General features: G+C 43.8%; 1 protein-coding gene and 1 long non-coding RNA gene across 3 annotated transcripts in view; one reads left to right on the top strand and one right to left on the bottom strand.

Moving 5' to 3' along the window:
- Positions 1-14,728: 14,728 nt before the first annotated feature.
- LOC308628220 lies at positions 14,729-18,333 on the bottom strand. 2 transcript variants are annotated; one of them, XR_014017512.1, is made up of 4 exons: positions 18,119-18,333; positions 15,656-15,779; positions 15,196-15,265; positions 14,729-15,060 (listed from the first exon to the last, which is right to left on the bottom strand). It is a non-coding gene; the product is annotated as an uncharacterized lncRNA (long non-coding RNA). The 2 variants fall into 2 exon arrangements; XR_014017513.1 differs by lacking the exon at positions 15,656-15,779.
- A 160-nt stretch (positions 18,334-18,493) lies between these two features.
- Positions 18,494-27,391, top strand: part of RAB10 (RAB10, member RAS oncogene family) — a 77,848-nt gene continuing 68,950 nt past the window's right edge. The window contains exon 1 of the mRNA XM_081254993.1: positions 18,494-19,135. Within this exon, the coding sequence (XP_081111119.1) occupies positions 19,009-19,135 (127 nt within the window). The 5' untranslated portion in view covers positions 18,494-19,008. The remainder of the gene's footprint in view (positions 19,136-27,391) is intronic.

Below are 27,391 nucleotides of genomic sequence, written 5' to 3'. Positions count from 1 at the left end.
ATTGGGGCTGGGAAGTGATGCTTAATGGATACAGTTTCTTTGGGGGTGATGAAGATGGTTTAAAATAAGATGGTGGCAATAGTTGCACAACTCTGTGACTATACTAAAAACCACTGAATTGTATATGTTAATAGATGAATTTTGTGGTGTATGAATGATATCTCAATAAAGGTGTTTTTAAAAAATGTTGCCTATAACATATGACCATACAAAAAGTTCTTATACAAAATGGAACATTTTAGATTATGCATTCCATTGCTCAACCAACAACACACACTCTATTAGTCAGGACTTCTTTCGCAAGTGACAGAAATCCAGTTTAAACTGGTTTAAGAAAAGAATAGAATGTATTGGCTCATGTAGCTGAAAATTACAGGGGTTGCTGGCTTTAGGCATAGCCAAATCTAGAGACTCAAATGATATAATCCATCTTTCCATCCCTCAGCTCTGCTTTCCTCTGTGTTGGCTTCATTCTCAGGCAGACTCTCCCCAAGTGATGGCAGGATGGCCACCAGTGAATATGGGATTACAGCCTAACTTAGCAGGGAAAGAAAATGTGTTTCCCAACAAAAATCCAGAATTAGACTTTGACTGTTGTGGCCTGGGTCATGTGTGTGGAAAGGGGGACATATTGGCCCAGCGTTATGGTAGGGGACAAACTATAGTGAGTTACTGTTGATGCTTTCAATTTCAGAATTGGATTATTTAGAACAAGTCACCTTTGGGTGTTTTGGAAAAGAAAGATGGATACTTGGAACTAACATTAATTCACTTAAACAAATGGATCAAAACTCTTAATTTAAAAAAATAGATTGCTAAAGTGGCAGATAAGGGTAATGCTTGGCATTTTGCATTTTGATTATTGCAAGGCACTAGACAAGTTTTGTTTGTTTGTTTGTTTTGCGATACGCGGGCCTCTCACTGTTGTGGCCTCTCCCGTTGCAGAGCGCAGGCTCCGGATGCACAGGCTCAGCGGCCATGGCTCATGGGCCCAGCTGCTCCGCCGCATGCGGGATCTTCCCGAACCGGGGCATGAACCCGCGTCCCCTGCATCGGCAGGCGGACTCCCAACCACTGCGCCACCAGGGAAGTCCAAGACAAGTTTTTCATGATATCTTTGTAAACAAAGACTGGATAATTGAGTTAGTTGGAGTCATGTTTCATTGATCAGCCATTTCCAAAAAGGACTGACGAATGAGTCAACCTAGTAGATCTTGGTGGGTCACAGAGATCTGCCCTTAGTGCTGACCTGGTTGACCTGTTTATTAACTACTTAGATACAGATACAGAAATCATGCCTATTAGATGGAGAGAGGTTACAGGACTAAGAGCAGTTAATACGTTCGATGACAGAGGCAAGATTCTAAATAATTTTCTTTTAATTTTTCTTTAGGATAATTTCAAACCTTCACAGATTTAGACATTATAGTATAATAAACCCCATTTACCAATCATCCAGCTTCAACAATTTTCAACTCATGGTCCATCTTGTTTCTCCTATTCTCCCACTCCAACTTCTCTTCCCTCATTTTATTTTGAAGCAAATCCCAGACATCTTATTTGTTAAAAACAAAACTCTAACACTATTATGACACCTAAAAAGAAAACTCAATAATTCCTTAACATAATAAAATATCCATTTTTCAAATTTCCAATTGTCTCACAAATATTTAAAAAAAGTATTTTTTGCAGTTTATTTGTTCAAATCAGGATCTAAACAAAGTCTATACACTGTAATTGGTTGATATGTTAGGTCTCTTTTATTCTACCAGTTGCCCTCTCTACCACTTTTTACCTTGCAATTTATTTGTTAATGAACCAAGATAATCTTGATAACAAAATGACAGTTAGTAGAGATAAATAGATGTAATACTAAAATTAAATCTTATAAAGTCAGCTGTAACAGTACAAAATGCTGGAGACACCTGCAGTTCGTGAATAAAAGTCTAGGATTTTCAGTTGGCCACAAACCTAAAATAGTCAACACTATGATATAGTTGTCAAAGTCCCAATATATACTTAGGTTACATTAACCCCAATATATATGCACACCACAAGATGTGGTGGGTCTTTTCTACCATACCAGGTCAAATCCTGCCTGGAATATTGTCCTGATTGTTGCTCCCAACCCAGTTTTTCAGAGGGACTGAAAACTGGCGCACTTAGACAGAGCCCTGATCCTGGTGAGAGAGCTGAAACACACCTCCTTTGGCCAGAGAGCAGCAAGGGGAGAAGGGAGTGGGAGAGCTAGCTGTTTATTTGGGTGTGTGACTCAAGGAAGAGAGGGTCATTAGAAACTGGGTATCCACAAGGAGATGGTGCTGGGAGAAGGAACATTCTTCTGGAACATTCACATTCAGGAGTTTTGAAGCTAAAGAAAGGGAAGAAGAAGCTCATTAGTTAGTGGGCGACACAGAAATAATCAGGTGTGACTGCATGGTGGTAGCCAAGGGAACAAATTGAGTGTGTAGAATCATGGCGTCAGGACAGTGGTGTAGTGTGGTCTGGGCTGGCAGATGATCAGAAAACGACTGGCCCATGTGGGAATTATGGGAAAGTAGGTCTGAGTACCCAGAATTGAGACACAAGAGCTGGGGCAGCACTTGGTTTCAGGCCTGAAAACTTTGATGTCAGTCCAATTTGAGCAGAAGCCAATCCCCAGGCAGAGTGAAGGAAACTGATGGGTGTTGTGCACCTACTAAGTGCTATACATACAGAACATTGTCTGACCCTCACAATAAACCTGCAAGGTAGGAATTTATTCCTACTTTACAGACATAAAAACTGAGGCTTGGGACTTCCTTGGTGGTCCAGTGGTTAAGAATCCACCTTCCAGGATTTCCCTGGTGGCGCAGTGGTTCAGAATCTGCCTGCCAATGCAGGGGGACATGGGTTTGATCCCTGGTCTGGGAAGATCCACATGCCGTGGAGCAACTAAGCCAGTAAGCCACAACTACTGAAGCCCACGCACCTAGAGCCCGTGCTCTGCAACAAGAGAAACCACTACAGTGAGACGCCCGTGCACCGCAACGAAGAGTAGCCCCCGCTCATCGCAACTATTGAAAGCGCGCAGGCAGCAACGAAAACCCATCGCAGCCACAAGTAAACGAATAAAATAAATAAATTTAAAAAAGAATCCACCTTCCAATTCAGGGGACGCAGGTTCAATCCCTGGTCGGGGAACTAAGATCCCACATGCCGCGGGGCAACTAAGCCTGTGCCGTAACTACAGAGCCCATGCACCACAACTAGAGAGCCTGCATGTCGCAACTACTGAGCCCGTAGACCGTAACTACTGAGCCCACAGGCCCTGGAGCCTGGGTGTCACACCTAGAGAGAAGCCCACGCACAGCAACTAAGAGCCCATGAGCTGCAACTAAGACCCGACGCAGCCAAAAAGAAACAAATAAATAAATATTTTTAAAAAACAAAAAACTGAGGTTCATAGAGGTCAGTTACTAGCCCAAGGTCATGAATGACTAAGTGGCAGGGCCAGGATTCAGAACAGGTGGCCTGGAGGCCAGAAGGATAGAGCTGACATGGGGGAAAAGGTACCCTTAGTGACTTAGCCATGGGGTCAATGTCTGGATCCTCCAGTCGCGGTGCCAGGGCACCAACACCTGGGGAATGTATCGTGTCAGCACTTGCTGTAGCTTCACATCTAGACCAAGAAATGGGTATAGTAAGAGGACAATGGGGAGGGATGGGCTGGGATTTTGGGGTTAATAGATGCAAACTGCCATATATAGAATGGATAAACAACAAGGTCCTACTGTATAGCACAGGGAACTATATTCAATATCCTGGGACAAACCATAAGGGAAAAGAATATAAAAAAATGTATATATATGTATAATTGAGACACTTTACTGTACAGCAGAAATTAACACAACACTGTAAATCAAATATACATGAATTTAAAAAATTAATTAAAAAAAAAAAGAGGACAATGAGCATTCTCCACAAAAACACAGACCAAGAATTTGGTCTCCATATTGCCCCAGCCCTGGTCTCTTCTGGGTTTGAGCCTAGGCGTGGAATCCTCCTCTATAGGAGAGGGGAGGTGTCTTTGTATTTTCCTCCGCTTTCCTCCTAAAGCAAATCCCAGTCACCAAGCAAAGGAAGACTATCTTTGGTAGATGGTGGGAGATGCTGAGGCCCAGCTCATCCTTTCTACCCAGGCATAGATTCCTGAGCCCTGTCCGTATCTCCAACATCTCGGGGGGTGGTCTTCAGCTCCCTTCAGAGCTGACAGGGGCAGTGCAAGGGTGGGAACCCCAGATGAGAGTAAGGGAGCAAGAAGCCACCCACTGAAGAGGATGCTGGGACGGGGCAGGGCTGGGCTGGCCCAACCAGTTCAGCCCAGCCAGGAAAGGGCAAGTCAGATCTGGCTCAGCAAGGGGGACTGGGTGGGGGCGTGGTGCTGACTCAGGGCCTGGCAAGTCAGGTGACAGCCAAGGACAGCTGTTGCCTGGGTGTTTTTAGAAAACTGGCTGCCAAAGGCTCTCTCATGGGCTGCTTCTGCACCTACTCAGAAGCAGGCATAGAAAACGGGGGCATCTTCTTTATAATAAGCTGTAGGCATGGGGAATTAATAACCCGACCATACCCTGTTGATTCTTGCTTTAATGTACCTAGAGAACAGGAGCAGAAATTAGTCGAGTCTTCTGAATTCCCTCTGAATCCTTTGAAAATCACTAATCTGTTCCCCTTAGATCTTTTTAGGTACCTTACCAGGAATCCAGTGCAGAGGTTAAGAGAGCAGGTGCAGAAGTCAGAAGGGCCTGGGATCAAAATCCAACTTTATCACTTATTATTTGTATGACTTTGATCAAGTTTCTTAACTTAAAACAAAACATACTTTTAATTACAGAAAAATTCAAATATATACAAGTTAGACATAACAGTATGAATTTCCATATACCTGTTATCCAGCTTGAACAATTATCGACCCATGGGCAACTTGTCTCATCCACATCCTACTCATCTACCTCCCTCCAATTATTTTAAAGGAGATCCCAGGCATCATCTCATTCCATCCCTCTTTATTCCTTTAAACTCTTGTTTCCTCATTTGAAAATGGGAATTATAATAATCCCCACCTCAGAGTATTAATGTGAGTTTATGCATGTAAAGGGCCAGCACAATGTAGGAACTCAGTAAATGACAACTTATAGTATTCGATTAAAATATAAAAATAAGAAACGTCTCTGCTACCCTCTCATCTCTCTGCCTGTGCCCTTCTTCCCTCTTGGTGACCCTTCCTTCTATCTGAGGACTCTCTCCCCTGGTCAGTACTAGGTCCAGTGCTGACATCACAGAAGGGTTAGGATGACTGCCCAGCTGTCCAGGCCTCAGGATGGGCTGGGAGCACAGGGTGCTTGAGCCCTAGGGAGGGAGCTGGAGGAAGGTAGTGGAGACACAGGAAAGAGGGATCAAAAGTTCAGCAGGCTGGGAATTCTCTGGAGGCCCAGTGGTTAGGACTCTGTGCTCTCACTGCTGAGGGTCAGGGCTCAATCCCTGGTCGGGGAACTAAGATCCCACAAGCTGTGCTGTGCAGCCAGAAAAAAAAAAAAAAAAAAAAGTACAGCAGCCTTGGGAGAGAGACCGGCAGACAGGGGCAAAGTTTGAGCAGGTCCAAGTGGCAAGGGCAGCAGAAGATAGGAAAGAGAAAGTGGACATGGTGAGAATGTCAGGCAAAGTTGGAGTCACCCTAGGAGTTCTACCAGAAACAAGTGTGTCCGTCAGGAATCTTGGTTGCAGCACAGACTGACTTTGGCAAATAGAAGCAGAAAATAAATTTACTGAAGGGCTATTGGGAAGCTCTCAGAATTACTGGGGAGGCTGGAGAACCAGGCTAAGGAATTGGGGCGCAGAAACAGGCCACACATGCAGTCTGTTGAGGCCAGACAATGAGGTCATCACTGCCCTCTCTAGACACTAAAGAGATTCTGCAGCCGGCAGCAGGGCCAGCATTGGACGGAGGATACACCTAGCTCTGGGGCCCACAGGTGCTCTGGAAACCAGGTGCTCCTGCTGTACCCCACTGCCTTCTCAGTACACACCCCACTGTGCCTGCTTCTTTGTGTCCTAAGCCCCTGTGTCAAGGTTTTGGGCTGGCGCTTGAGACTGGTAGAGCCCCACTCATGTCCCCACAGCCTAGGTGTGTGTTTGGGGGTGCAGTGGGGGTGGGTGCTGGGGAGGAGAAGATAGCGGGAGGAGGGCTCTGCATACTGAACACTCACGTGGAGAGTTTCTTAGGCAAAGAAGGGGGTTCAACGCTGGGCAGCCAAAGACCTGTCCAATGTCCATTACACAAGGAAGGGAGTGTGAATATGGGTGAGGGGTGGCGGACTGGCACTGGTAAGAACAAGGCAAAGAAACAGGATCTCCATGTGGCTGTCAGGGACACCAGAGCCCTGAGGGAGGGCAAAGGGTAGCGGAATGCTGGATGCACAAGCTACATGGGAGAGAGCCTCGCTTTTCCTCCTGGGGGTATTTTGGACAAAAGAGATGGCTGAGCTCAGATATTATCTTGGCAGTGTCTAATTCAATTGGTATGTAGCATGAGGGCTTTTGATACCCTGCGCTTCTACCCTCTCTCTGGCTCTGGGAAAGAGGTGGGGCAGCCTGCAAATAACTGGGTGCTTAGTCTGAAAAGCTGGGACCAGACAGGGCTGGGCAAGGGCTGACAGGGACAGCTGAGAGCAGAGTACAAGCTTTGTGAACAGGCAATTCCATGAAGTCTGAGCTTCCGTGATCAAATCAATCTGCCACAAATTTTAAAATCTGCATGACTATTGTTATGCTATGTGTCAGGCATAAAAGCAAACAGCCAGAATCTGTGTTCTTTTTATCAAACCAAACCAAATATTTAGGGTTTTTTCCCCTCACTTTACTATTATTCTGATATCTATAAGGAGTATCAACATCAGTTTCCTCTATCTCCATGTACAATGTTAATCCCTTCCTCACTTTTTTTTAAAGTCCTTGTTTATTTAATATTAGTATTATTATTATTTTTGCCGTGCAAACATCACCACCATTTATTTCCAGAACATTTTTATCACCGCAAAAAGAAATCCATGCCCACTAATTAGCTGCTCCCATTTCCCCCAGCAATCATTAATCTGCTTTGTGTTTCTGTGAGATTGCATATTCTGGATATTTCATGTAAATGGAATCACACTTTATTCCTTTTCATACATGTGAAAATAAAATATCTTCATACTTATGAATCATATAATATGGCCTTTTGTGACTGGCTTCTTTCATGTAGTGTAATGTTACGGTTCATCTGTGTTGTAGCATGTATCAGTACTGTATTCAAATCATATTTTGTTTATCCATTTGTCAGTTAATGGACATCTGTGTTGTTTCCATCTTTTAGCTATTGTGAATAGTCCTGCTAAGAACATTTATGTACAAGTTTTTGTTGAACACCTGCTTTCACTTCTTTTGGATGTATACCCAGGAATGAAATTATGAGGTCATATGGTAATTTTATGTTAATTTACTAAGGAACTGTTAAACTGTTTTCCACAGTGTCTGTACTATTTAACATTTCCACCAGCAATGAATAAGAGTTCCGGTTTCTCCACATCCTTGTCAACACTTGTTGTTTTCCCTTTATTACTAGAGCTATCCAGGTGGATGTGAAGCAGTGTCTCACTGTGGTTTAAATTTTCATTTCTTAATGACTAATGATGTTGAGCATCTTTTCACATACTTGTTGGTCATTTGTACCTCTTCTTTGAAAAAATGTCTGAAAAGACATTTTCTGACATGAAATGATCTGAAGAGACATTTTTAATTTTTTAACTTAGATTTATTTTTTGGCCGTTCTGTGCGGCTTGTGGGCTCTTAGTTCCCCAACCAGGGATTGAACTTGGGCCATGGCAGTGAAAGCGCTAAATCCTAACCACTGGACCGCCAGGGAATTCCCCCTCTTGTTTTATCTCATTTTATATTTTTCCCTTCTTCCCTTCTCAATGTCCTCTCCCTCCACAGGCTCCCTCTCTAATGTTGGATGGGTGTTATTAAATACCTATGAAACTTCATAAAATATAGTTTTGCATGTTTTTAATTTACATGAATGGCATTGTACTATAAATCAGTTTGTTTCCTTTGTTTCACTTTTCTATGTTGCTGAATGTGTAGCTAGTTAGTAGTTTAATATTGCTATAAGGTATTCAATAGCATGTGGGGTAAGCCATGGGCAGGCCTGCTATAGGCCCAATAGTACGACAGGAATTTTCTTTTCCTTTAAAGTATTATTAAAAAAAATATTTGTGTATATATGTATTTATTTATTTGGCTGTGCCAGGTCTTAGTTGCGGCATGCGGGCTCTTAGTTGTGGCATGCAGGGCCTTAGTTGTGGCATGCGGGATCCAGCTCCCCGACCAGGGATCGAACCCAGGCCCCCTGCATTGGGAGCGCGGAGTCTTAACCACTGGACCACCCGGGAAGTCCCCAACAGGAGTGTTCTTACATGGTAGATGGTAGACCCTTGAATGCTGACCCAGCCCCGCCCCAAGCCTACTCTTACAAAAACTTAGTCCTGACTGAACTCATTAGACAAGTTTTTTCCCTCTGAAAAGCCTGCTCTGATCACCAGAATTGGGGCATGTTTCTGTGGGGAACTAGGAAGGCATTGTTCTTTGCAAGTTTGCTAATTGATTAGTAAACTGAAGTGATAACAAACTTGACTTGGGTCTGAGTTGTCATATTAGCCAATTTTCAAACCCAAGCCAACTCTTTATCATCTGGACTAACTCAATTTGCATCCACAATGTTTTATTTACTCATCCCCCTAGCAAAAGACACTTAGATTGATTCCAACATCTAGCTGCCACAGAGAAAGCCGGTGATGAATCTATGTGAGAATTTCTCTTGGACACACCCAAGAGTGGTAGTGTTGAATCACAGGCATATGTATCACTGAGTAAATATTGCTGATTGCTTTTTCCAGAGTGGCTGGACCAAGCTGCACGCACATCAGCTGTACGTGAGAGTTCTTGTCTCTCTACACCCTCACCAACACTTGGTATTATCCATCTTTCTAATTTTTGCCATGCTGATGGGCAGAAAATTTTACCTTATTGTTGTTTTAATTTGAATTTCTCTGATTACAAGCAAATTTGAACTTTTTAAAAAATATATTCTTTTCTTACATCTGTGAATTGCCTGTTCCTCTCCTTTGTCTATTTTAGATTTGTATATGTAAAATGTAATTTATATGATAATTTATTGAATGGCTTTAGTAACTTAATGGTCACAATGCAAGGTTGATCTGGAAGGCAGTTTCTCTTTTCTTTTTTTTTTTGGCCGCATCTTGCAGCTTGTGGGACCTTAGTTCCCCCACCAGAGATTGAACGCAGGCAGTGAAAGTGAGGAGTCCTAACCACTGGACCACCAGGGAATTCCCCGGGGAAGGCAGTTTCCTCTCAGTCAGGTACCAAACCACCTCAGCCTTACAGAGTATCCCAACTGGCCCTTACTACTATAATAAGGTAATAGCCTGATCTGGGCATTTTCACAGGGTTACATTATCAACTCAAGCACAGTGTTCAATTATGGATGCCACGTTCGAAAAGGGACATGTGCATATCAGAATGGTGGCACTAACAGTTATCTGAGGGTCATCTAATTTGAAGAGGGTTAGCTTGGAGCAGTTTAGAGGAAAATACCAATGCTATCTTTAAATAGTTGAAGAGTTGTCAAGTGAATATAGGGGAAGGTTTATTCTGTGTTGCTCCAGAGGACAGAATTAAAACAAACTGATGATATAACATGGAAACACACTTAGACTCAGTACACTCTTCTGTCAGAAATATCCAGCCCTGCAATCAGCAATCAGCCCTGCAATCAGCCTTCTTGGCATCAGCAAGCTCACTGGCAGTGTTCACACAGAGGCCGGACAGGCCATAGGTTGGTTTCGGCATTTCTTCACAGAGCAGAAATCAGTGTAGATGACTTCCAAGCTTTTTTCTAATGCAGACACAATTCAACCTAATTAATATTTATTGAGCCCCTATTACATGCAAGATACTGGGCTGGGTATTATAGGAGATACAACAGTGCTTCCTTAGATGGTTTACATCTTATGGGGGAAGAGAATCAGTATTTAATGAACCACTTGTTCTCCTGCCAGGTTCTTTGCATAGATTAGTTTAATCTTTACAATAGCTTGAATTTGGTAGCTCTGATAACCTCAGTTTCCAGATGAGGAAACTGATGTTTGGAATGCTAAGAAATGGTCTAAGATGACCCAGCTAAAATGAGACGGAACAACGATTCAAGATCAGATCACTGTGGGGACTTCCATGGTGGTGAAAGTGGTTAAGTGGTTAAGAGTCCACTTGCCAATGCAGGGGACATGGGTTCAAGCCCTGGTCCGGGAAGATCCCACATGCCGTGGAGCAACTAAGCCTGTGTGCCACGACTACTGAGCCTGCGTGCCACAACTACTGAGGCCCACGTGCCTAGAGCTCGTGCTCCACAACAAGAGAAGCCACCTCAATGAGAAGCCCGCGCACTGCAACGAAGAGTAGCCCCTGCTCGCCGTAACTAGAGAAAGCCCGTGTGCAGCAACGAAGACCCAACACAGCCAAAAAAAAAAAAAAAAAAATTAGATCATTGTGCCTCCATTATACCATGCCATGAATCTACGAATTTATGTTAAGTGTAGCTTCATACTTCTTGTCTTGGCAAAGGGTTAAAGCATTCCCCTCTTGTCATTGTCTTTTTAAGTCTGATGAATCCTCAAGGTCTTGATGCTTGAGATACAGTTTTCTGGAGAGATATCTAAGTTTCTGTTCCATTGGGGTTCCAAGTCTTTCCTTGAGCAGACCTCTTTCCTCACTTTGCCAATGCTCCCCTGGGTTCTGCCTTTAGGAAGTGCCTTTTTTCTCCAACTCTATTCTGTCCTAACTTTTAGTGGCTTCTAGGGTTTTTTCCAATCGTCTCATGCAGGTCAAGTTGCCATAACCTGTGCTCTCTGCCCTTTTCTCTCTCTCAGTTTACCTAAAGCCTTTTTTGCTCCTCAGAGCTCTGACCGCTGCTACAATAAATATCCCAGTTTGCCTTTGACAGTGGAAGTGTGCCTTATAGCCCTCTTTTGTATTGATCCATCTGGGGGTTTACTATGCACCTCTTCATGTTAAAAGAGAACCACTATGTTTGTTCATTTCTTGGTGCTCTCCATTTTCTAAGTAAAAAATGAATGTGCAGTTATTACTTTAATATATAGTTGAATAGCCAATTATTAGCAAATAATTATCCTTTGCCTTAGATGATTCTTTTGTTTTCCTTTAGACATTAAAAAAAGAGATTAACTTACATATTTATATTTTAATATGTAAATGTAAATATACAGTTCCTAGTGTGGTTAGGGTTCCTGCTTGACCTATAATCACTTTTAGAAGAGACATAGAGTTGCAAAGATGGATTTAGGGGAAGTTTTTCCCTTCTAGGAGATCCCTATAGATTAACAGAATGCATTACTTGTCTCAAAAATATGTGATTTTGGGCTTCCCTGGTGGCGCAGAGGTTGAGAGTCTGCCTGCCGATGCAGGGGACACGGGTTCATGCCCCAGTCCGGGAAGATCCCACATGCCGTGGAGCGGCTAGGCCCGTGAGCCATGGCTGCTGAGCCTGCGCGTCCGGAGCCTGTGCTCCACAACGGGAGAGGCCACAACAGTGAGAGGCCCGTGTACCGCAAAAAAAAAAAAAAAAAAAAAAAAATATGTGATTTTTTTTTAACTTATGTCCCTCTAGATTTGCTTTTTTCAACAAGCCAATGATCCCCAAATGGAAAAAGTTTTCTCAGTTCTTGTGGTGGTAATAACATTTCTGGACATTAACTAAAGGCCAAACATTATGTCTCATTTCATCCTCACTCAACCCTATAGTAGTTTTTATCTTGTTCCTACTTTACAGATGAGGAAACAGGTTTAGAGAGATTAAGTAACTTACCCAAGGTCTCTAAAAAAGTGACAGATAGAGAATCTTAGGTCCCGCCACCTCAAGGCCCATGTTTATAACCACTGTGCTGGACCAATTGCTCCAACAGAAGTGAGTAGAGATTCATCTGCTGGAATTGATGGTGGGAAGATTTTTTTTTATCGGGGGAAGGTGTCTGCTGCCTTCAGCCATTGTATTTCTTTCTTTTGGTCTCCTTTTGATGATTCCATTAAATCTTCACAGCTTGTCAGTTCCAATTCTTGTTTCTCCCTGTTTTAATCTTTCATTCTCCTTCTGACCTATTCCTGTTCTTAGTTCAACTTCCTTTGGCACCATTTTTTGTCCAGGATGGCTTGTTGCTTTGATCATTTATAAGTATTCTAAGTTTACTTGTAATTTTCTGCTTTCTTTTTCCTTATGGTGTAATTCATTGCTCTTATCTCTTAGTAATAATAGTAATCATTTATATTTGCATAGTGTTTTACACTATATAAAGTACATTTACTTGCATTATCTTATTTAATTTTTAAAACAGTTTCATGAGGTACTATATTCTTTTGATGTATAAGGCTTAGTGAGGTTAAATGATCACAGAGCTAGTCAGTAGCACAGTTGGGTTTTTAAAAAATTTTTTATTTATTTTTGGCTGTGTTGGGTCTTCCTTGTTGCGCTCTGGCTTTCTCTAGTTGCGGCGAGCGGGGGATACTCTTTGTTGTGGTGCACGGGCTTCCCATTGCAGTGGCTTCTCTTGCTGGGAGCATGGACTCTAGACACGTGGGCTTCAGTAGTTGTGGTTCACAGACTCAGTACTTGTGGCTTGCAGGCTCTAGAACGCAGGATCAGTATTTGTGGCGCACAGGCCCAGTTGCTCTGTGGCATGTGGGATCTCTGGCTTTCTCTAGTTGCGGCGAGCGGGGGCTACTCTTTGTTGTGGTGCGTGGGCTTCCCATTGCGGTGGCTTCTCTTGCTGGGAGCACGGACTCTAGACGTGTGGGCTTCAATAGGTGTGGTTTGCAGACTCAGTACTTGTGGCTTGCATGCTCTAGAGCGCAGGCTCAGTAATTGTGGCGCACAGGCCCAGTTGCTCTGCGGCATGTGGGATCCTCCTGGACCAGGGCTCGAACCCGTGTCCCCTGCATTGGCAGGTGGATTCTTAACCACTGTGCCACTAGGGGAGCCCACACAATTGGTTCTTGAGTCTACGTTATCTGATTCCAAGTTAAGCGTTCATTCCACTATATCACAGTTGCTCCATTAGTCCTTACAGTATTTCTTGTTCATAGAAATGAAACTCTGAAATGGAGTTAGGTGAGTTCTTCATGTATTTTCTAAAATTAATAAAATATTGCTCCAAAGGTATTATCTTCCCATTCACTTATTTTGAATTTTCAATTCCCCCCCCAACCCCCAGCATTTTGAAAGTTTCTCCAAATTAGTACTGTTTTCCAGGAAAAAAAAACAAAAAGTGAATCTATCTCTGAATTTCATTTGCTTTTTCCTTCACTAAACATGTTTTGATGTTCTGATATATTCAAGGCACTGTGCAAAGTGATGTATGCAATAGTCACAGCCCTCAAGGATATTCCAGTTTGAGAAAATAAGATATGTACATAAATGTCTTTCAGAAAATGTAGAAAATGGGTCATAAGAAATGTCTAAATAAAGAGTGTGGGGGGCTTCCCTGGTGGTGCAGTGGTTGAGAGTCCGCCTGCCGATGCAGGGAACACGGGTTCGTGCCCCGGTCCAGGAAGATCCCACATGCCGCGGAGCGGCTGGGCCCACGAGCCATGGCCGCTGAGCCTGCACATCTGGAACCTGTGCTCCGCAACGGGAGAGGCCACAACAGTGAGAGGCCCGCGTACCGCAAAAAAAAAAAAAAAAAAAAAAAGAGTGTGGGAAGAAGAATATCCACATAGCTATTCACCAAAATGTTAATAGTGGTTATCTCTGGGGTAGAATTTTTAAGAATTAAAATTTTTGTTTTGCTTATCTGCAGGTTTTAAGTTTCTAAAAGTAAATACGTATTATTTGTGGAAATAAAAAGGAGGAAACATACTTGATTTTTTAGTGCTAGGGAGTTCAAAGGAGGAACAAGTTCCTTCTTAGAAAGTGTGCTGGGGAAGACAGGCTATGGTGAGGACATTTAAGTTGAAGGGATGTGGGTGGGGTGGGGAGCAGCATGCATTTTGCATGGAGAGAACCACAGTAAACTAAGCATGAAATCAAGAAGATACAGAGTAACTGTGAGAAAGATGAGTAGTTCAGCCTGTCTAGAGACTAGTATGTGGAAGATAGATAGGGTAGGAAATAAAGTTCATTGGCTAGGGCCTGGAGCTCCTTAAGTGCCAGGTGAGGAGGCCAGCATTTCAGAACTGAGATATTCCTGGAGACTAGAACAAACACATCCAATGTGCTGGGGAAGGCTCATGGGGCAGTAGTTCTCTAACAGGAGGTAGGACTAAATCAAGATATGAAGGCAGAGCAGAATATTGGCAGGCTATGGTGATAAGAACACTGGTAGCCTCTGGGCAATCAGTACTTAGCATCAGGAAGGTCAAACAAAGACCTTCCTGTAAGAAGGCCCTGGGGAAGAATGAGAGTGTGAACACAGGAACTAGGCAGTAGTAAATAGGCAAAGTCCCAGGAACTGGAGGGGTAGGTTTTACAGCAAGGTGATGACTTAGCAGTGGGGCTGCCATTCAAGGGAAGACTTCATTCTTTATTTTTTTAAAATTAATTAATTAATTAATTTATTTTTGGTTACGTTGGGTCTTCATTGCTGCACGCAGGCTTTCTCTAGTTGCGGCGAGCAGGGGCTACTCTTCGTTGCGGTGCGCGGGCTTCTCATTGCAGTGGCTTCTCTTGTTGCGTAGCACAGGCTGTAGGTGCGCGGGCTTCAGTAGTCATGGCACGCGGGCTCAGTAGTTATGGCTCAGGGGCTCTAGAGCACAGACTCAGTAGTTGTGGCACACAGGCTTAGTTGTTCCACAGTATGTGGGATCTTCCCAGATCAGGGATCAAACCCGTGTCCCCTGCATTGGCAGGCAGATTCTTAACAACTGTGCCACCAGGGAAGTCCCTGGGAAGGCTTCATTCTTAACAAGAACAGAGAGAACAAGGGGCAGAGAGATTAAAGAGGAAGAAATCAGGGAGAGAGACTGGGAAATATATGTGGGAAGAATGATAAAGACAATCCTGAGTCAGTATCTTTTCATGCAGGGATTTCTTACATGTTGTAGAGGCGGGTCCTGAAAGTTGAAGCTGAAGACTGGAACCATGAACTGGCCAGCTGTGCACTGTCTAGAAAAATATAGAGACAATACCTTAATTACTGGTATGAACATATATATATACCTATTTTCTTTCTTGGCTTTGCAAATATTTGGACTAGATTCTGTACAGAGCAATTTTTAAAAACAGGTATAAGCTCCAAGCTACTACTACTAAATTGGCATTTTCTTTCACTGCTTCAATTATTATCAAATATTACTTCGCAACTCTAGGTATACCTTTAGGCTTACATAGACTCCCATTTTATTCTTATTTTCTAGAGTCAGAGATCATGCCTGATCACTCTAGTGGCCTTCAGTGGTAGACAGGGCTTGAGGTTTAGGCCTCACTGCAGCAAAACCTTTAATTAATTTTAGGGAATCCAAACATTAAGTACTGGCTGAGCCTTCCAATTCTCACCTTCTTGCAGTATGATGTCCTGTGGAGGTGTTCTTCCCTTTTCCCTTGCGCATATAGTGGCCGGCTCTGCCACTGCCAGTGTGACCTCTGGCAAGACCCTAACCTCCCTGAGCCTTAGACTCATCTGTAAATTACGTGCAGGAGTTGAATTATGACTTAAAAGATATTACAGCTCTAAACTTCTAGGATCCTGATCCAATACTAAATAAACTTCATTAATAGTATAATTAATTACTAAAGTTCCAGAATATATATATATATATATTTTTTTTTGCGGTACGCGGGCCTCTCACTGTTGTGGCCTCTCCCGTTGCGGAGCACAGGCTCCGGACACGCAGGCTCAGTGGCCATGGCTCACGGGCCCAGCCGCTCCGCGGCATGTGGGATCTTCCCGGACCGGGGCACAAACCCGTGTTCCCTGCACTGGCAGGCGGACTCTCAACCACTGCGCCACCAGGGAAGCCCCAGAATATTGAGTGCATGGAGAAAAGGCTCTAACTGATAAAACTGTTGGAAACAACTGGGATAAACAAAGAAGTTAAAAATAAATTATTTTTCATTTTTAGTTGCCCACTGTCCCCAACATTTATGTAGTAGAACTAATTAGGCTTTCTATGTTTAAAAATCATAACTTTCTAAAATGCTTCACAGCATTGGGGCTTGAGTTAATCATAGTTCTTCTGAAAGGAAGAATCACATTAATACTGATGATTTTCCTGAATGTTATGACTCTGAATTGATGACAAACCTGTGAAGCACTGATCATAGCTCATTTTGTGATTTGCATGGCTAGGCTATTTTAGAATTGTGGCATTATTCCTAATAAGGCATTCCCAATTGGAGAAAGAATGATTCTTAGAGGATAAGGTTTAAATGACGAGAGCAATCCCAGAAACAAACTGGAGAGTGAGATTAGAGAAGACAGGCATCTTCAGAAACGAAGCTTTAGGGGTAGTTGGAAAAGAAGAATGTAAGACAAGTCTCCAAAGAATGGGAGACTGAAATACGATTACCCTACTGCCTAAAGAGTAATTTTAATTACATATTAAATACACAAACATTTTGGTGGTGGTGGGGCGTAAAAATGTAGTTTTTACTTCTCTCGCAATCCCTGTTTCTTGGCCTCTCACTGTTGTGGCCTCTCCCGTTGCGGAGCACAGGCTCCAGACGCGCAGGCTCAGCGGCCATGGCTCACGGGCCCAGCCGCTCTGCGGTATGTGGGATCTTCCCAGACCGGGGCACAGGACCCGCGTCCCCTGCATCGGCAGGCGGACTCTCAACCACTGCGCCACCAGGGAAGCCCCGATCCCTGTTTCTTGCTTTCCAGATGTCTCAGGGTTTTCTCCTGTATCGGGTTGAACCAGCCCACCAGGTTCAACTACTCTGCCATCACACCGTAGGTGGGCTTCGGAGCCATGACGCACACTAAGAAAGGTAGGGCAGGAGTATGAACATTTAAACTACAAAAAGGAAGAAGAAAGGAAAGAGAGGGAAGGAAGAGTGCTAAGCATATGAAAAGAAAGTGCAAGGAAAAGGCAGCGGGGCTGGGGCTGGCTTCACTATCTCTCAATTTGGTACATTGGTGGTTCGATTCTGGCAGCAGGGAGGGGCCCCGCTTCCTCAGCATGGTGCTCTTGGGCTCTCCCTATTGCGAAAGGGCGGCCAAGGGCTTCTCCGGTGGCACAGTAGTTAAGACTCTGCCTGCCAATGCAGGGGACACGGGTTCGAGCCCTGGTCTGGGAAGATCCCACATGCCGCGGGGCAACTAAAGCCTGTGTGCCACAACGACAGAGCCTGCGCTCTAGAGCCCGCGAGCCACAACTACTGAGCCTGCGTGCTACAACAACTGAGCCCGAGTGCTACAACTACTGAAGCCCATGCGCCTAAAGCCTGTGCTCTGCAACAAGAGAAGCCACCGCAAAGAGCAGCCTGCGCACCGCAACGAAGAGTAGCCCCAGCTCGCCGCAACTAGAGAAAGCCCGCGTGCAGCAACGAAGACCCAACGCAGCCAAAAATAAAAAATTAATAATAAAAAAATTAATTAATTAAAAAAAAAGTGTTCAAGTTCTGGAGCCGGTTCTCCACGTAGAGCACAGCATCGGCGCTTCCACTTGGCGGGGAGGTTGGCCCTGCACCCAAGTGTTCCTCGGCCCTCTACTCCTCGCCCTGCAGGGCAGATTACATCATCCAACTTGAGCAGCGTGGCCAGTTTTTCCCATTTCAAACTCCTGCTCTCTTGAACGCCAACTCTGGTTCCTTAAGTAAACCGGGACGGAGCTTAATGTTTCCCCCGCCCCGACTAGCCACGAGAGAGGGCACTCAGGATGCGCCTCATTTTAGCAAAGAGGCTATTAAATGACCCAGGGCGCTACTTTTTCTCGCATTTACGAGCTACAGCTACACAGGAACACACGGCGACCCAAGCTCTTGGCTGCGCCAAGACTCTCAGCGAAACACACGCACCAAACGCGGCCCGAAGCATCCTCAGCTGAGCCCGGAGAGCAACCCGAGGAGGAAAACGGTGAGTGTCAAAGGGCTACTCCAGCATGCCGCGCCTGCGCAGTCACTAGGCAGCGCCCCCCCGCGGGGCGTGCTCGAAACTCCGCGCACCCTATCAGACGGCCGCAGGGAGCGCGCCCGCGGCCTCGCCCTCTCTCGCCCCTCCCCTCTCTAGTCTCCGTCGGGGCTTAGACTGAGGCTCGGAGACCTAGAGCTCCACTCTGCGCCCCCGCGGGCCCCCACGCCCTCTGGCGCGCGTGCGCAGAGGCGGCCCGCAGGGCGAGGGCGCGAGGGGAGGGCGGGCGTACGTCCTTGCGTGCGTCTCAGGCAGCGCGCACGCCGGCGTGAGAGGGCACGGGGAAAAGGTGGCTCTGGCCGGGGCGGCTCGGCTTCCTGTGGCTATGTAGCTGAGCTCGTCGGCTCCGAGTCCTCCTTCGCTGCCATCGCCGCGTCCTAGCTCGGAGCGGCTGCTCGCGAGGGATACTGTCTTCACGCCCGCCGCTCTCCCTCGACGGCCGAGCTTGCTTGCTCGCCCGTGGGAGCGTCCCGGCCGAGCAGCCCTGAGGGGGGAGGGGAGGCCATTTTGTCCCGACCGACTCCCCGGAACCGGGCGGAGCGGCTGGGAGAGGCTGCGGAGCCGCGGTCGCCGCCCTCGGAGGCACCGGACGCAGCCACCGTCGGGGCTTCCTCGACGAGGCCGTTCCTAGGTCGCCCGCGCCTTCTCGAGCCCTCCTTTTTCCCACGCTTTCCTGGTCCTCCGGCCTGAGAACGCCCGAGAGAGGAGGAGTTGGCCGTAGTGAGAGGGACCGATCCCTTGGGGCCGCCGGCGGCGAGAGCCTGTGCCGCTCCTCCCAATGGCGAAGAAGACGTACGACCTGCTTTTCAAGCTGCTCCTGATCGGGGACTCGGGAGTGGGGAAGACCTGCGTCCTTTTTCGTTTTTCGGATGATGCCTTCAATACCACCTTTATTTCCACCATAGGTAAGACCTGTGGGAGGGTGGTGTGCGGTCTCTGCATTTGCAAACCGTTTCTTTTATTCCAGACATCTTGCTTCCAGTAATATACGCCTTTGTTTCAGTGATTCTGATTCCAGGCGACAGACCCAAGTTACTGTTTGAATCGGCATCGAGCTTTCTGGGGCGGGGTCTTCCCAAGCTTTGCATCCGGTCTTTTGCTTTCAAGTCTCTCACTCTGCTCTGTGCCTGCTGTTACAAAATATGCAGCATTAACAGCGTTCCAGAATCCTATTTCTTTAAGCGTCTGGATTGGGTTTTTCCATGTTTGTGTGGCGTTACTAGCTGTACGATATTTGTAAGGGATTTATTTTGGTGGTTGGGACTGAAGCACTAGGAGTCATTTGGTAAAGGCCTGGATTCATACTTCAGGGCAAAGAGAAGATTCCATATGGTCTTAAAGTAAACTTGAGGATTTGTGTGAGGAATAATTAAGGCAAATTAGAAGGGAAAAATGAGTTGCTCGGCGTTGACTAATCCATTGATGTGTCAAACAATCGGAGGCTCTTCGTGCTTGGGGTGGGACTCTCTGGCATGTTTGCTCACAGAGCTGTTCGAGACATCAACAGAAGCAGTAATCTAATGGAGACGATCAGCTTCTGTCCTCGAACCCGAAAGAATGAAGTTCTCCCTTCTGTTTTATGCTAGAATTTACAGGGAAGTGTCTTGCCAGTCATAGCCTTGGGACTTCTAATGTACTTTTCACCTCATGTTTCAGAATTATTTAGTGTGAAAGTAAGAGCTAAAGATTGACCTTTTAAATCGGTTTCCCGTTTAGGAAAAGAAAAGGGAACGCTCTAGGAAAGTCCCATTTGACTCTGCTGAGACAATTTAGTGCATTAACACGAATTGTGTTAAATGGGTTGTATGCGAAATCCGTTTTTGCCCCCCCACACAATAAATATCTTAAAGGACACACAGTTGTCTCTGTCACTTGGGGCCCAGAACACAGCGTTGGGGCAGTGCAACGAAACCCATTTTTAAGTGTAACTAGTTTTATATTAAGATGATTTTTTAAAAAAGCAACTGTAGTCTTTGAACTCTGGCAATTGTCACAATTAAGCTGATTTCAAACAGTTTATAGCATTTGGAATCGTTGATTTGGATTTCTTGTGATAAATATTTGTCAGCTACTTAATTCATTCTCATAAAACAAATTTTACTGAATTTAAATTGGGCAAGTGATCATTTTAACTACGTTTTGATTTTACTCCCTTTTTTGGGGGGAGGGGGGCATTGTAATCATCATTTCCTGAGTGTCATACTGCTCTCTAGACCTGTCATAAATTTCACGAAACTTAGAACTTGTTCTCTGCCTGTGTGTTAGCACTTCCTACCACTATGTTTACTTTTAATATTCTACTTTTAGCTGTATCTGGGTGGGTCAGGTAGTTAAGTTAGATCAGTAAATATTTATTGAGCACCTAATGCTAGGCACTGTTTTAGGCACTGGGGATAGATAAGTGAACACAATAGACCTCTTAAGGAGCAGTCTAGTGAGGACAATCACAATAGAGTGTGGAAAGTGCTACAATGGGCGTAAGCATGGGAAGGAGGGGTGACTAGCCTAAATTAGGCGGTTGCATGGAGATGATGTCTAAAATGAAGTCTGAAGGACAAATAGGAATTGGACCACAGGGGTGGGGTAGGGCCTTTCTGGAAAAGGGAGCATAAAATAAACCTGTAGTAAGATCAGGGATTTAATTCACGTGGTCAACTTTAACCTGTCGTTGAGAAGGGTAGGGGGTGGAGGGTAGGAAGCAAAACATTAACTCCATCTACTCTTGTCTTTTTTAATGAGTGCATACCCTCAACTAAAGCCCAATCCTGTATGATAATGACATAATCTTCTTGTGTAGTCTTTCTTTTTTACTTTTTTTTTTTGGCTGCCCCACAAGACTTGCGGGGACCTTAGTTCCCTGACCAGGGATTGAACCTGTGCCCTCTGCAGTGAAAGCTGGGAGTCCTAACCACTGAACCGCCAGGGAATTCCCTTGCGTAGTCCTTTTACTAGGGAAAATATATAGTAATTTGGGATCAAACCTGCTGGGTTGGAATCCTAGTTCCACAGGTTACTAGTCATGGAACTTTGGCAAGTTAATTAATCTCTGTCTGTTTGTTTCTTCTTTAAATAGTGTTAATAACAGTACCTATCACATAAGGTAGTTGTGATGATTTTATGGGTCATTGAGAGCAAAGCACCTAGGATGGTGCCAGGCACACTGTAGGAGCACAGTGCATGCATATTAGCTGTATATGGAACTTGTGACCCTTCTGCTGCTGAAGTGAGGCAGAACAAGTTCCTTTATGGATTGAATGCCCTGCGTGCAGTGTTCACACAAATATTTGTTAGTGCTCTGCTAAACAATGTCACTTTGGATTCTGAAACTTTCATATTTTGATATAAAAGTGTTGGATATGTGTGATATTTTGATATATAAGATATATTGAACAGTGTAACCTGAGAAATGGATAAATACATGGGTGTAAAATTCTGAGTACAGCTCCAACACATTGCATGTATTAGCTCTGTGTGCAGGTTTAGAAGTCTGCTGGCATCCAAAAGAAATATAATGTGAGTCACATAGATAATATTTTTTCGTAGCCACATTTAAAAAGTAAAAGAAGTATTTAATACTATATTTTAACTCATGTTATCCAGTCTTATAATTTTATTATGTAATCAAGATTAAAATATAGTTGAGACATTTTACCTTCTTTTTCTCCAGAGTGTATGTTACATTTACAGCTCATCTCAATTTAGATTAGGCACATTTCAGGTGCTGAGTGTGGCTAGTGCTACCATATTGGACAATGCATGTTTAAACCGTATAAACTCGCCAGTTGGCTAATGTGCAGATGATTAGAGATACTTGGAATGTGTACTACTTCTAGGACATTTTAAATTTCATCAGTTGACTAGGATTTTTTTTGTTCTGCTTTGCTTTTTAAAAAGTCTACAGCACTCTCTAATTATGAATGAGACTGAAATTTGAGTTGTCACTTGATTGTTAAAACCTCTTGAGGTTTGGACAGAAGTAGTTACCTTGCAGGTGTTCAGGAGGGCCAAACTGCCAGTATAACGCTGGCCCTCATTATTTTAGGCACAGTCATTTCAGTTACTTACTGGTTCTTGATTCTTGGAAGAAATAATTTTTATAGGCTTATGGTGCTTACTTACAGTGCTTACACAGACTACCGTATTTAAATTTTTCTGTATATTTTCACTTCCCACACATCTGTGTCAGAAATTGTGTATGGTGTTTATGGTCAGATTTATTGCAGACAGAGTTGTAAAAACAAATGACTGGTATGTTCCACACTCACCAATCGCAAAGTGAATCCAAGGGCACTAGAATATAAGCTGCACAAGGGCAGAGGGCTTTGTCTTTTGTTTTTAGCTGATAGATGCTAAGCACCTAGAAGAGTGCCTGCATTTAATGGGTGCATGGTAAATAGTGAATGAAGGCAGGCAGACAGACAGGTAGTAAGTGTAATCAGCATCCTCTAGAATTGGCTAGTTTTATTTTAACATTTCTTGTCTACCTACTTTCTGAGCATTAAATATGTGAAGTAGATTGAGGTCAGATTTTACTTAAGAAAATCAGCTGTTTGGTTAATAGAGTAATTTTAGGGTAAAACTGGTCTTGGAAATTGAGATTGTTGAAGTATTTGCTAAAGAGAGTTACTGGTTTTGGATGAGCAGATTTCATTGGTTTATTTGGCTATAACCCTGTTGGCAGTATGAGCTCAGGAAAGCATTACCCTTTTCGTGATATGGTAGTTACTTGGACTCGTCCCAAAGCAGAAAGTTTTAGTGGGCTGTTTTACTGAAAGTGCTATCTTTTGGTGTTGTTAATCCTCCCTCCACCCCTCGACTTCATATTACTTTTTCTGTTAGGACTGTCTTTCACTGGGAAATGGAGTCTCTGGGTTCCATGTAAAAAATTAAATTGGTGGGCTTCCCTGGTGGCGCAGTGGTTGAGAGTCCGCCTGCCGATGCAGGAGACATGGGTTCGTGCCCCGGTCCGGGAGGATCCCACATGCCGCGGAGCGGCTGGGCCCATGAGCCATGCCCACTGAGCCTGCGCGTCTGGAGCCTGTGCTCCGCAACGAGAGAGGCCACAAGAGTGAGAGGCCTGCATACCACCAAAAAAAAAAAAAAAAAAAAATTAAATTGGTAAAGGCTCTTGCCTCTGGGAGAGGTATAATGAACACACCCTTTTTGTTGTCCTTCTGAGTGTTTTTACTAAGCGTTGGAAGAGTAAGATGGTTCCACTAACATGCAGTTAAGAATTGATTTATTTAATTGAAGTGAGCCCATTTTATATGGAGAGGCTGCTTTTTAGAGAATTGAGCAAAACCTTTTTCATATTAAATGTGACAGGACTTTGCTGTGACACCCAGGCAGTGGCTCATGCTGCAGGAATGCCAGCGTGCCTAAGGAATTTCTTTCTTTTTTTTAAAAAAAATTATTTATTTATTTATTTATTTTTGACTGTGTTGGGTCTTCGCTGCAGTGCGCGGGCTTCTCATTGAGGTGGCTTATCTTGTTGCAGAGCTCCGGCTCTAGGCGCGCGAGCTCAGTAGTTGTGGCTCACGGGCTCTAGAGCGCAGGCTCAGTAGTTGTGGCGTACGGGCTTACTTGCTCTGCGGCACGTGGGATCTTCCCGGACCGGGGCTCGAACCTGTGTCCCCCGCATTCCCAACTACTGCACCACCAGGGAAGCCCGCCTAAGCAATTTCTTTCATTTGAACCTGTATTTTTAGATTGATTAAGAACTATCCCGAGATTTTCCCAAAGAAGATACACAAAGGGCCAGTAAACACATGGAAAGATGTTCAACATCACTAATCATCAGGGAAATGCAAATCAAAACCACTGTGTGACGTTACTTCACATTCATTAGGATGACTGACATCAAAAATTAACTTTGGGGCTTCCCTGGTGGCGCAGTGGTTGAGAGTCCGCCTGCCGATGCAGGGGACACGGGTTCGTGCCCCGGTCTGGGAAGATCCCACATGCCGCGGAGCGGCTGGGCCCGTGAGCCATGGCCACTGAGCCTGCGTGTCCGGATCCTGTGCTCCGCAGCGGGAGAGGCCACAACAGTGAGAGGCCCGCGTACCGCAAAAAAAAAAAAATTAACTTTGGGGAAAAAAAAGAACTTTGTCATAGACTTATCTGTTCGAGTCCCTGCTTTCAGTTCTTTTGGGTATATACCTGGAAGTGGCATTGCTAGATCATACCATAGTCCTATTTTTAAGTTTTTGGGAAACCACCATATTGTTTTCCACAGTGGCTGCACAGTTTTATGTTCCCATAACACTGCACCAGGGTTTTATTTCTCCACATCCTCATCAGCACTTGTTATTGTCTGTTCAGCAGCATTATTCACAGTAGCCGAAAGGTGGAAACAACCCAAATGTCCATAGACCAATGAATGGATACACAAGATGTAGCATATACATACAATGGAATTTTATTCAACCTTAAAAAGGAGTGAAGTTCTGATAGATTTTACAACATGGATAAACACTGAAAACACTATGCTAAGTGAAACAAGCCAGACACAAATAGACAAATACTGCATAAAATCATTTATGTGAGGTACCTAGAATAGGTCAATTCACAGAGAAAGTAGAATAGTGGTTACCAGGGCCTGGGGACTGGGTAATGGGAAGTTATTGGCTAATGTGTACAGAATTTCAGTTAGTGGGGAACTATTGCTTAAAGGGTACTGAGTTTCAGTTTGGGAAGATGAAAAAGTTTTGGAGTTGGATAGTGGTCATGCTTGCACAGCAGTGTGAATATATTTAATAGCACTGAATTGTATACTTAGAAATGGTTAACATGCACAGAAGGACAAATACTGCATGATTCCATTTATATGAGGTATTTAAAGTTGTCAAATCCATAGAAACAGAAAGTAGAATGGTAGAAAGTAGAATGATAGTCTCCCAGGGACTGGGGGGAAGGGGAAATGGGGAGTTGTTTAATGGATATAGTATAGTTTTAGTTTTATGAGATGAAGAAGTTTTGGAGATCTGTTGTGTATCAATGCAAATACACTTAACACTACTGCACTATACACTTAAAACTGGTTAAGTTGGTATATTTTTATGTTATGTTTTTTTTTTACTGCAATTAAAAAAATGGTTTAAATGGTCAATTTTATGTTATGTGTATTTTACTACCAAAAAGCCCAAAAAAAACTCTGCCACTTGACACAGCTCTCTAAAAGAGCATTTAATCACAGACAGCCCCTCACTGTTTCATGTGATAGCTACTGTTAACCAGTGGTCATTGAGTCAAGAGGATCCTTTAAGGTACTTTCCCATGCTTTATTATTACCTGTCTGTACTTTCAGATACTGAAGGCAGGTTTTTCTTTTTGTTGTGTGTATCTGCATGGATCTCCTTGGAATATTAATACAGGAAAGTACCCTAATATGAATTTTTTTTCCTTTGTTTTTTTTAGTGCGTTGGGTCTTAGTTGCTGCGCACAGGCTTTCTCTAGTTGCAGTGAGCGGAGCGGGGGGCTTCTCTTCGTTGCGGTGCGCGGGCTTCTCATTGCAGTGGCTTCTCTTGTTGCAGAGCACAGGCTCTAGGCGGGCAGGCCTCAGTAGTTGTGGCACGTGGGCTCAGTAGTTGTGGCTCGTGGGCTGTAGAGCTCAGGCTCAGTAGTTGTGGTGCACGGGCTTTGTTGCTGCGCGGCATGTAGGATCTTCCTGGACCAAGGATCAAACCCGTGTCCCCTGCATTGGCAGGCGGATTCTTATCCACTGCACCACCAGGGAAACTGAGTCAGGAAACTGAGACTGATGAGGGGAAGTAATTTGCAGAAAATTATATGGCTAATTAGTGAAAGAGTTTTGACTAAAATCCACATCCAATCCTGTTCATGGCTGTGTTTCTCATCCTGAGAACTTCATTGTTTTGTTTGAAAAAATTAATGATAGGATCATTCTCCTACTCATCAATTTTAATTTGAAAAGTGGAGTTACAGTGGTTTATTGTTGTTTTGTCTTTGTTTTGACAGAAGTGGGAAAGTAACAAGTCTCAGCACCAAATATCAAGGGGTTTGTTCAGGTTACTTGTCTTGCAAACAGAGCGTAACACAGCAGAGCTGAGCTGATGATGTTAGAAATAATTATTTTATTTTCAAGAATTATGGTGTATAATGGTATACGAGATGTGGCAAAGGAAATACTGATATTCCTGTTTGGTTTGTAAAGGGAAAGAATGATAGGAGAAATACTGTCAATCTGTTTCAACTTTTAACAGTACAGAGTTGCCCAGCCAGTGCTGGGATAGCAATTGTGATTAACAGAGAAATAGGGGCTTGTTGAGTTGATTTACAAATAAGAGACCGTTGTTTAGCACAAAATATAAATCTGTGAATAGCTAAGAGATCTGCATGGGAAGACTGCTTATGGAGATGGTTCAGTCATAAAGGTAGAGTGTAAAAGAGCTACAGAGAGTGTTGAGACCATTGTCTGAACCCAAAGACTGATAAAAGTCTTGAAAAGGTCATGGATTTGCTTCCTTCAAAGAGGTGAATATTGGGGGTTAATGGATTAAGTCCTTTAAATTTGGGTTATAAGAAAAGGAATTTGAAAATATGACTAGAGTAAAATTTTGGTGAAGAAAACTCATCTGAAGGTAAATCTCAAATGAGAAAAAACATTATATTTGAAGATAGTAGTACCATATATTTTGAGTTACAAGCAAAAGTGATTGCTTGATGTTTATCCTTCTTTCCAGAGATGAAAAATCATATTTTTGGGGAAAGCAGCAACTGGTGATGGAACACTAAGTTTCCAGCATGACCCAGAAACAGAGCATCCAAGGTTGTAAAACATTAGAAAATGGAAAAAAACATTATTCTGGAGACCCAAAAAGTACAGTGTAGCAAAATCAGAACAGAGGACAGTATTGATTTGTTTCTTTCATACCAGTAGCAATGCTTATGCAGTGTTTTTTTAATTGACATTTTTATTAAGGCAGTTGTAGATTCACATGCAGTTGTAAAAAACAATACAGAAGGACCCCTTGTACACTTTGCCCAGTTTCTCCTAATGGTAACATTTTGTGAAACTGTAGTATAATATCACAACCAGGATATTGTCATCTGTTACAGCACACCAGTCTTACTCAAATTTCTCTAGTTTTACTTGTACTCATTTGTGTGTGTGTGTATGAAATTCACTACAGTTTTGTCAT

The sequence above is a fragment of the Mesoplodon bidens genome (genome assembly GCF_964165515.1).
Source record: "Mesoplodon bidens genome assembly, chromosome: 14".
NCBI classification, from domain to species: domain Eukaryota; kingdom Metazoa; phylum Chordata; class Mammalia; order Artiodactyla; family Ziphiidae; genus Mesoplodon; species Mesoplodon bidens.
This window is presented reverse-complemented; position numbering and strand designations above follow the sequence as displayed.